Below are 11,364 nucleotides of genomic sequence, written 5' to 3' on the forward strand. Positions count from 1 at the left end.
TGGGGTGGAAAAATGGACTGCCATGTTTTAGGCCGCATGTGGGAGATACTACATTTGAATTATGCCCCTGATTTGTTCTTTAAAGACTTAGGAGCAAGATTTGACTAGGCCTTCGCCTGGTATGCCAATTTTCTATTTGAATGGAGATGCATGCATATGTATTTTATTTGTTTGCTTTTAATATAGAGGAGTTGAAAATTGTGACCCTACACCTGCCATCTGATGTGCTGCATTCCATTTTATCACCTCTTCCTGGAGTATGAGTAGGCATACATGGGGGGGGGGACACAAGCTATTCTTATATATTAGCTAAAAACTAGGTTCATAATAGCTGCTTAGAAACTATCATAGCAACTTAGAGTGACTGAGCAAAATGCAAGAGAATGTTTTATTTCAGAGATATAATTATTTCTGCATTGAAACACAGAAAAAATATTTTTGTACTTTTAAAGGTTGTGGAGCAAGCTTACATTACAAAACACATTTTTCTACCACACTTGATAGTATAGATATAACTAACATGCACAAAGCAAAAGCCATTCAAAATGCATTTCAGACTGTTGGATTTTTAAAAATAAAAACTGAATCCAGCACTCACAGGAGTCTTCAGATTTGTGTTCCATTGGTCCCAGATCCAAACCACTTTTGACTGAGTCCCCAGGCTGATTAATTTTGGATATATCATCTCCAGGTGGATTTTCCAATTCAGAACTCCTTCTCTGGGCAGATGGTAAGCTTTCTGTGCTAGCACCATTCTCTGAAATATGGGAGCTTGAAAGATTTTCAACCATGTGCTGAGCGCTTATCTGTTTCGGATCATCTACTTCTGCTGGTACATTTGGTAACCTTTTTGCTTTACATTGATCTTGAATATTTGACCCCATGTCTTTACATCCAGCAATACAACTATTTGTCTTACATGATTTATTTTCTCCTGACTTCTCAGGACAAACATCATTCTGCTTATTCTTTTTGCAACTGCTCCCACCTGAAGAACTTTTTCCAGCTTCTTTTATAGATTTGTCATTTTTGTTAGTTTTATAATTTTGATTGGTTGTAACTCTGACAGCTTTGCTTTCTTCACAGACAATTCGGGCAGATTTTCTTGTGTCATGATTTCCAGTTTTTGAGCTCTTGCCCTCTTCCATTATTGAGAAGACCTGCTTCGTCTATTACTTGAGACTACTTGAAATATAATTTTGCAACAACTGGAGTGGAGCAGAATCCTCTGTTCAGGCAGGGTATCTGGCTGATTGTCTGATGAGAAAAATTGAGAATGAGAACAAAAAGAAACTCTTACATTGTTAAACATAGTCCTAAATTAAATTAATATTAAAAATGCTTGCAATGAGAGACTAAAGCTAAGCATGTCGGGGGGAGGGGAGAATAATGGAGGGAACATTCACATGGTGTGATGGAAATATCCTCTATTAGTTTAATAAGAGCACAATCCAAAGCCTCCTCCACATTTTGTTGGCTGGGGGTGATTAGGATGGAGAAGATTCTCTACACCAACCTGCAGGGGAAGAGGGTCAGCTAGCTTTGACCAAGTGGATGGTAAGCTAGCGCTAGTTGCTCTCCCAACAATCATAGAGTGTAGAGAGCCCCATAACAAGGTGATATTGAATCCAAAACCCTGGAGATATTCCAAAGGTTCTGTTCCTATGCCAGCTTGCAGCTTGTGAACCAGCAACGCTTTGGATGTGGCAGTGCCTCTGCACCTCACAGGCCCTGTGCTAAGCTTGCTCTGCCCATTAATTTTGAGATTTTCCTTTGCCCTTTGTTGGGGCAACACAAGCACTAAAGCAGCAGGGGGAGAAATATCCTTCAGCACATTATGCTAGGCATGCTCTTCCTTGAGGCTTCCGAGGGACTTCTACCTTACTGGCCACATTTTAGAGCTCCAAACTCTTACAATTGTTTTGTAGAAATGTTGCCAACTAGTAATGTTTTCACAAACATTAAAAAAACATTTCAGAGCATTCGTACATAGGCCTCTGCTTTACTTATACCTCTACAACTTCCAAAATAAGTTTGCTTTCACTTCAGTTTTTTCATTGTAATTTCAGAGAGAGAGAGAAAAGTACACTGTATTGCAACAGTGTCAAAACAATGATATGTAACACAAAAATGACTACTTGAAAGTTGCAATAAAATATATCTTATAAATATTGCTTTTTAAAATTATCTCAAATGTTAATAAAAGGACAACATTGGCTTTAGCAATGAAATAACAATTAATGATTTCAGAATAAAAACTATCCTTCATTTACGTAGTTATTTGTTAATTCACTCATATTTGTAACCCTAACCTACCTCAACCTGCTCAGAACATGCAGCAAATTATTATTATTATATAAATGCTGACATCAGCTGGGGAAATTGATCAATTGGCGGGCTAACCACGTTCATTAACCATTGATATTGCCTTGATAGGAAAGGAATGACAACTACATTGCTACAACAGAAACACACAGCAGTGTTGGGATTTCTTTATTGTGTTTAAAACATGAATACAAACTTAAGCTACTTAAAATTTTATATAGAGAGAAAGGTATTAGCCACCTGGTGCTTAAACCTGAAACTTGCTATGTTTGAGGTTCTATTAATATTATGATTTGACTCAGACAATTGCACATAAGTTTCACTTTCGTTTCCTGTTGGTTTTTAAGGTTTCATAATCTCAGTTATCTTCCACCAGCACTACCAACTGGGTGTAATATCAAGATGTGAATTATTGCAAAACCACTTAAACCCAAACCCACTGAACTACAACTCATACAAAAAGCTTAATAACATTTAATACGAAATAAGGAACTAAAATATTAGACCTGTCGAGAGCTAAAAGTAGGGATGGGAAACCTGTAGCTCTCCATACAACTACAACTTCCATCAACGCTGATCACTGGCCATGTTGGCTGGGAGCATCAGGGGGACCACAGGTTCTACCCACCACCCCATTTAAATAATATTAATTCATTAAAAAAGCATATGATTAATGAACTGAGTTTGCCTATTAACAAACCTAATTTGGGGCAGGAAGGGGGGACCCTTTCTCTCAGTGCTATTTTTCCTAGTTTCAATTCACCCATCCCTAAAAGGTATTTGCCTTGAGAGGGCAGATCCAAGCTTTGGGCAGATGTGGCTATTTTAAAGTGAGAAAAATTGCATGAGGTGTGTGAGGGGGACTATCCCTGCACTGCAGCTACAATCCAGTACAGTGGCACTTCATTTCTTGGGAGGAAACTGGGGAGGGGGGGAGAGAATGAGTATCAGGACATTTGAATGCTATTTAAACCCATTATTATAGAAGCCCAGAGAAAATGGCCACATTGGGACAATCAAATATCTATTTTGTAAGCTAAGTGGTGAACAAGCTTCATGTATGCAGCTGCTTTGCTCCTCCCTTCACACAAGTGGGGAAATAAGCCAGAGAGCCACAGTTAACCATAACTTCCAAACTGAGAAATTATGTCTGGACTAGGAAATGGCCTGCAAGCAAGCCAGAATATGAAGTAATTGTTTAAAGCTGGTTTTCACGTCCAGGGTTGTTTCGAAAACATTAATCGTAATTTCCCACTTCAAATATAACAAGAAGCTACAGCAAAATTCTAGCTTGTGTTTCCACTTGTGTGAAGTGAGGAGCAAAGCAACTGAATGTAGATGCACAAAGTTCATTTTTATCTTAGTTTAGTAAGACAAAATTCGATTGTCCAAACACATCCAATTTAAGCTGAAGAAACCAATGCAGGGCAAGAAGACTTCCTTTGAAAAGAAGAATTCTTGCCCAAATTCCTCCATATAGTACCACAGATTCTGGCAAAACGAATGTAAATTGGCAGTAGTAAGCAAAAAAACCCCAAAAAACCCACAAGTAGTTTTTAGCAAATTGCCAAAAATATTTTTCTTTAAATGTGACTTTCTTTAAACACAACACATGATCTCTAAGAAAAATGTGCAGCTTGTCACTCAAAATAGGGTTGTTTTTTTTCTTTGAATGCATTCAGGAGGAATTAGAGACCTAACTTCCATACCAGGTTAATTGATAGAAAGCATAAGCAAAGGTACAGTTATACAGATGAAAAAGCCTTCCTGGGGAAGAATCAGCATGGTTTCTACAACAGAAAGTTTGGCCTTACCAATGATTTTGAATTCTTTGAAAGCACAACAAACATGCAGTGATCCAGTAGGTACTGCATCCAAGATTTCAAAAAGCTTTTGACAAAACACTTTACCAAAAGCTCCTCAGTAAACATAGCAGCTGTTGGAAAAGACAACAATTTGATGGCTTTTATGATAAAATGGCCTTCTCTTTTGTAAATGCTATATAGCAATGTCCTCATGTAAATCCAGCCTTGTAGATAAGCCCACAAAGGTGCTAGTACCTTCCCTTCTGTAGTTGCCCACTACATTTCTATTATAAGCACAGAGAAGCAGGCTTCCCTCCTCTGACTGTTTGATTTCTATCATGGGCACAGAGGAGGGAGGAAGCAGTCCTTCACTCTTTCACCAGCCCTCTCATTCATGTGTATGGAATTCTTGGTTGCCTACTAGGTGAATGTTTAAATACAAGGCGGTATAAATCTGTGATGTGGCCACATTTGGATAACTGAGTACAGTTCTAGACATGGTATGTGACCTCTGCTCAGAAACTAGTGCCTGGAGAAATGGCATGCAGGGAGATAAGATGTGGAGTGAGGGAAGAGTTCTGCACCCTTCACCCACATGCCTCTTTTGCTTTTAAAATCACTTTCCTTTTCTATGTAATTTGGACAGCTTCATCAAAAGAACGTCTGGACTGACGTAATGTACTGGTAATTTATTTTACTAAACATACTGCAAAATGACAGAAAAGTTTTCTTTAGATTTACTCTGCACTCACTGGAGAAACTGGAGTGGAATCTGGTGACAGGAGACAGATAACCTTGCCATTGTTGATCTTATTCCCTGTGGCTGATAGTCACAATAACTATTAAATGTGACATTAACACTCTTGCCTAGCTCAGCCAATTTTGATTCTTTCAGTATTTGGAAATACTAAATCATGTGAACTTACTGCAAAATGAACTTTAACTTCCTAACAAACATTACCCTGTTCAGGGTTCATTGGCAGCATTCAAGAATCTCCATACAAGACATGTGCTGCTTGTAGTCTCTCACATCATAAACTGCACAAACAGCTTCTCAAAATAAGGGTAGTGTATCACACAGCTGTAAACTGGGGTTTTACCCAATTTGCATAAATACTAATGTACAGAAAGTCTACATTTGTTACAAAATGGCAATCGCCTACTGTCAGAAAGACTCTCGTTATGTTTACAGTGTCACAGTAAACCACAGTTAAACCAGGAATGCAGATAGTTTCTGCTTCACTCTCCCTCATGTGAACAGGAGTAACAAAACTTAATTCCTGGCTTCCATCATGTCCAAATGGGATTGTGGTTAGTTCTTCTCCACACAAACCACAATGTAAAGCCAAGATTTGTTCTTGACTTATCAATCATGGTTTATTTGACACAAAACAAACCATAATTCTCAATTCAGACAAAATGCTAAGCCAAGGAGTTTGGGTTGTTGCCCCAACTCATGGTATTTGTATCATTATTATTATTATCACCACCATCATCATCATCAACACACTGACTCTACAAAGAAGAGTGAAGCAGAATAAATCTCCTTGCTAACATAATATTATTAACTATGGTTTACCAAGATGTGTACAATAGATCATTCTTTTAAAACCTAAAAGATAACTTCTACTATGAACCCAAATTTTGAGAAATCATCAGCTAGTATGCTTCTTTCACACTGCAATAATGAAGAATCTTCCATAATTCTATGCCAGTGATACATGTGAACACCACCATAAAAATATCAGGTGCCCTTTTAAAAATTGATGTTAGCATAAATGTATTTGACATAATTTTCAGCTCTTTATTGGACTGGCACCTAAAAAGGCCAGTCCTAGTGAACCCAAGCAATATCAAAAAAATTTCAACCTTCATGTGGTGAAATCTTACTTTCAAAAGGTTATTACAATGTCATAATACTTAAGATGATTACATAGAAGAGAAGCAGGACCATTTAACAACAGGCCCAATAAGTATTTTTGTTCTATTTTCGCTCTACTATGAAACTGACCAATTTCACATTTTACAATGGAACTGAATACGTACTCAAATCTGCATATCAATCATGGCTCCTCATAGTGTGCTTTTGAAATGTGCAACAACAGCAAAAGCTGTAACTTTAATATATGCCTCCTTCTGTTACTGAAGCATGAACCCTTGATTTTCCCTATTTGCAAAATGTAAACAACTAATTAGTTTTTTAACCAGATGTTGACCAGAGATCACTTTATAGTGGGAAGGTTCCAGGTGAAAGTGGCCCAGTGCTAAGGCAGAAAGCCAGAAGCCTTACCCACCATCACTAAATAGCACAATATGCTCTGCTATTTTGTAGTGCAATCGCCTTAAGGTAGACACCTATATGTTGTAGTAGTTACTAAGCTCTTTAATGTGCCCTGTAGGCTAATGGTGCTACATAATAATTTACAAAAGTGATGACACTGACCCCACCATTCACCCATCTGCTTTGCTGAGAGGCTCCCAGACACCAGAGACACTAAAACCGGCACTCGGGTTAAAAGCCCCAAGTGCGAAATGGCTATTCTGTGGAGATCCGTGTCAAGCCCCTCCTCGCAGGAAACCCATCAAGTTGTGTTAACAGCTTAGCCCACTGTCAGAAAAACAGCTCGATTTCCCAAAAACATGCCTCTATAGGCTACGCTCCAACGTCTTTATAGAGCTCCCACGGAACAAACAACACCCCTCTTAGCCCTCAGAAGTACACGTGCAGGATCAACTTTTTGGTGTGTCCCCCTCTAAATTATCGAATTAGCCAACCACATCAACACCACCACCCCCCGCCCACACAAAAACACACACCAAAACAACTCGCTCTGGGCACAGTCCTCATCCAAGGGCCTCTTTTCCTTAAACTTTCTATTCTTCCCACCCAGACAGGAGAGAAACAAAAGCAGGGGATGGGGAAGTGGGGTCCCAACCAGGACCCTAGCTAGGAGGGCGCCTGGCAGACCCCCACCCACCTACCCAAAAAGAGGCGCTCCGAGAAGACTTTAAAAAGTGGGCGCCGGGGGGGGGGGAGAGACCGTGGCGGAGGCGAGCGAAGGGCCTTGGTGCAGAGAGCCCCCTCCCCCCACCCCCAGGAGGGTAGAAGCCAGGAGCGGGCACGGAAGGAGGGCGAAAGAGCGACGCGGGGGGGGGACCCGCTTCCGTCTGCCGCCGCCGCCGCCGCCCTCTCTCTCTCTCGTTCTCGGAGGACTCAAGTACCTGGCTGTCAGCCCAGGGATGTGCCGGCCGCGTCCCCCTCCATGTCCTGCTCCGGCAGTTGGGAGGCCCCGACGCGAGCGCCTCAATCTGGGCCGGCCGCCATGTCAGCCGCGGCGCGCACTGCATTGTGGGGGAGGGGAAAGGAGGCGCGCGCGCGCGGCAGGCGGGGGGGGGGCGGTGTGAGGGACGGAGGGAGGGAGGCGGCGGAGGCTGCTTTCCGCCAACCTGCCTCAAGGCAGCGGCAGCCGTTGCTGTTCTGCCCCCACCCTCCCACCTATCCACTGTAACTACAATCCCGGTAGCCCCCTCTCTTCCCCTAGGAAAAGCTCAACTCCCTTCTCCTTTGAGGCCTCAAAAAGAAGGAGGAGAGAGGTGTCTTTACGGTGGAGGCTGAAACTCTTTGGCCGAGCAGCCCTCCGAGCTGCGCGCCGCCTCAGGGCCGAGAGGTGCTGCCTGCAGGGTTTCATTTGCACCGTGGACCGGGCTCGGCCCGCTGAAGCTGGCTTCTGTACCACGGCTGACAGTCCCCTCCACGCAAACATATGAAGTAAATAAAATGAAGCCCGGGTTAAAGTCGGTTCTGCGCCGACTGTGAGCTTTTGCTGAAAGGAAACCGCACATCCTAATCATCCAAACATTTTCTCGCACCAGGACTTTTGCTTTGCCTCCTTAATACAAAACACGGACCTTAAAAACTTGAGGCGTAGAAAGCAAGCAAGCAAACAAACAAACACGTAGCTGTGGAACAGATCCTCCCGATGACGCTCAAAAGCAGATTCCAAAAAGGGATTAAGCGCAGTCCACCTCCATTGCCAACTATCTGCTCAGTTTTTTTAAATCGTGGGTCGAGAGGGCAATGTAGGACAGTCCGATAGATGAGGGATTTGTGGGATAAGCATGCTGAGAGTCATTTCATATGGTGCATCCAATCATGAAGGCCACCCAGACTGTTTCCTAGCACCAGTGCTTCTCACAAGGGCTGTAATGTTTGTAACAGCCTGACCGTACATGTATTTCTTTTGAATTATTATGTGTATGAAGATCCTGCGCTGCTCAGATGATAAGACCCAGCTCATGGCATCACTGATGTGGTCCAAAGGAAAACAAAGCAATACATTGACACCAGCATAGCTGCAGGAGTTGCTGGAAGGAGGCGTACAAGACGCCATCCAACCATCTTAGGGACTCTGCTCTGAATTTGTAAACATCACCAGCACTCCATACATCAGCTCTGGTGACCACACATTTGAGGAGATTTTGCCTACCTGGGTTCCACCATTACCAGCAACCTTTCAATCGATGCTGGACAAGGGTATTGGCAAGACAGCTACTGCAATGGCTTGCCTCTCCAAAAGGGTATGGGAGAACATGATGCTAATGTCCAATACCAATATGAAGGTCTACCAGGCCTGCATGTTGAGCATGCTGCTTTCTGGAAGTGAGCAACTTACAACCACCAGGAGCAATGCCAGGAAGATTTGGGACATCACACTCCCGAGTCAGCGATGTCTATTCTGGCTTGGTCATGTCCACAGAATGGAAGATGGCAGGATTTCCAAGGATGTGCTCTACAGGGAGTTGGCTTTAGGCACCAGGCCCACTGGCAGATCAGCTCTACATGACAAAGATGTCTGCAAACATGGTGCATCTGCAGCCACACAGCTAGATGCCTTCATCTGCCCCAGCGGCAACAAAACATGTCTCTCTCTCCACAGCCACAACAGGCACTGTAACCTTCCTACAGTTTGACTTCACCCCCAAAGGTGCACTCTTCCATTGTTTCCCAGCTGCTGAATTCAGTGACACTTAGTCTCCAGCAAGCGAGCACAGAATTGTAGCACTTATCCTCTACACCAGCAGTCTCCAGGATTTTTCAGGACACTTTCAGTGCGATCAGGCCAAGATGCACACTAAAGGCTAACAAATCTTATCTCCTTTCATACACATGCATGCATATTCTTCTTGTCCTTCCTCCATAGAGATTGGTTGCCTATAGAGGGTTACTCTCCTCTCAATAGCCTGGTTAGATAGACTAGGGCAGGGCAAGTACCAAACTTGGCCCTCCAGCTGTTTTGGGACTACAATTCCCATAATCCCTGACCTGCGGTCCTGTTAGCTAGGGATGATGGGAGTTGTAGTCCCAAAACAGCACGAGGGCTAAGTTTGGCCATGCCTGGATTAGGCTGACAGTTAGTGACTTGTCCAAGGCCACCCAAGGAATTTAACAGCTAAATAAGAATTTGAGAGCTAGCACGGGTCACACCCTCAGCATTCATTTAAAGCATATACAATACACATGTACAACACATAGTCCCCCCCCCAAAAAAAGAATTCTGGGAACTGTAGTTTACGCCTCACAGAGCTGCAATTTCCAGCACCCTTAACTTGAATGTTGGACTTGGAGCAGGAAGATCCTGGTCCAAATCTTCACTTGGCTATGATGAAGCTCATTGACCCACTCACATTCTCAGTTTTATCTACCTTTCAGAATTATTGTGAGGATAAACTGGGGCACAGCTTTCATGCTGTTATGAGTTCCTTGGAAGACAGAGGGATAAAAATGTTATACAGTCACACCTCATGTCACATCCACTTCATGTTACGTTATTTCAGGTTACGTCCTGTGGCAACTCGGAAGTACCAGAATGGGTTACTTCTGGGTTTCGCCGTTCGCAGATGCACAGAAGCACAAAATGACATCATGTGCATGCACAGAAGCGGTGAATTGCGACCCGCGTGTGCACAGATGTGCCACTGCGGGTTGCACTCTTTTCATGTTGCGAGCGGGCCTCCGGAATGGATCCCGTTCACAACCAGAGGTACCACTGTAAATAAATGTGAGCTCAGCTCTCCTTCAAGTCCAACATTCTCTCACTGCACCACTGGGATTTATCATGGTCAGTGACTCCACTACATTCTCACTCTTTCATTTTATTTTTCAAGAAAGCAAGAAAGAAACAGGGAATTCTAACCCCCATCCCCCAAAAATCAGTGCAGTTTTGAAAGCAGTTGTTAAAAAGCAGTGATTAAAATCAGTTATTTTGAAAGGTTCAGTCTGCCATCTTTATTCAAATGGTGCTCAGTTGTGTCCAAACATAGATGAAAACTTACTGCTTGATCTCAGGAACCATGATGCAGAATTTGGTTACAATATCTTAAAAGAGGTGTCCAAATGCATGGTGAACTTTCCAAAATATATCGTATATTGTATTTTATTATTGCAAACTGCTTTAGGGATTGAAAAAATACATATAAATGCCATATCAATATTGCAATAAATAAATCCTGCATACACATAATTATTCTGCCTGCTTCATTTATAAAACTAAGAGTGGCTTTAGATGTAGATGGAACATGAATGTGGATAGAACAGGAAATCCCAGTGACCCTGGATACAAGGACAGCTTCTGTCCAAGGATCAAATGCTGTTTCCAGACTGTTGCTTGCTGAGATTCAATCACTTACTGGCAGGTTCAGGTTACACAATTTAAGCTGATTTGAAGCTCTTGCATAAAAAATCCTCTTCCTCTTGGAATCAGACTTTTTGCAAAAAGGGAAGTGGATAGGAAACTTTCCATTTTATTTTTACCTCCTGCTAAATGCAGAAAAGCAATACCCTCAGTCATGGGCGTAGCCAGGATTTATTTTAGGAGGTGGCAGGCTTTATGTGGGGGGGGGGGCGGCAGAACCAAGTTATCTGTGACACAGTTGGTCAGTTAGTTAAGTATTTTTATTTATTTACTTGATTTGGGGGGGGGCATTTGCCCCTCCCTGCACCCCCTGGCTACGCCCATGCCCTTGGTGGTGCTAAAGGGCTTCTTCACTGCTGGATGTAGTGGCCTCATGGAGCGGAAGCAAGAGACACCTGTGCTTCCTGGTCACTCCAATCATCAGTCATGGTCAAAACAACTTTCAAATATACATCTCAAACTGGATAATGATGACAGCTTTTTTCTCTAGCTTGGTATTTTATGGTTCACTTAAAATGCATATTTGATTTATTGGATTTATG

General features: G+C 42.6%; 1 protein-coding gene across 1 annotated transcript in view; it reads right to left on the reverse strand.

Annotated features, from left to right (window-relative positions):
• The window catches only part of TUT4 (terminal uridylyl transferase 4), a 39,819-nt gene extending 32,340 nt beyond the window's left edge, over positions 1-7,479 (reverse strand). Inside the window, exons 1-2 of the mRNA XM_081917443.1 lie at positions 7,353-7,479; positions 599-1,257 (exon numbers count right to left, since the gene is read on the reverse strand). Of these exons, the coding sequence (XP_081773569.1) occupies positions 599-1,148 (550 nt within the window). The 5' untranslated portion in view covers positions 1,149-1,257; positions 7,353-7,479. The remainder of the gene's footprint in view (positions 1-598; positions 1,258-7,352) is intronic.
• Between the last annotated feature and the right edge of the window lie 3,885 nt (positions 7,480-11,364).

The sequence above is a fragment of the Podarcis melisellensis genome (genome assembly GCF_964234715.1).
Source record: "Podarcis melisellensis genome assembly, chromosome: 6".
In the NCBI taxonomy this organism is placed as follows: domain Eukaryota; kingdom Metazoa; phylum Chordata; class Lepidosauria; order Squamata; family Lacertidae; genus Podarcis; species Podarcis melisellensis.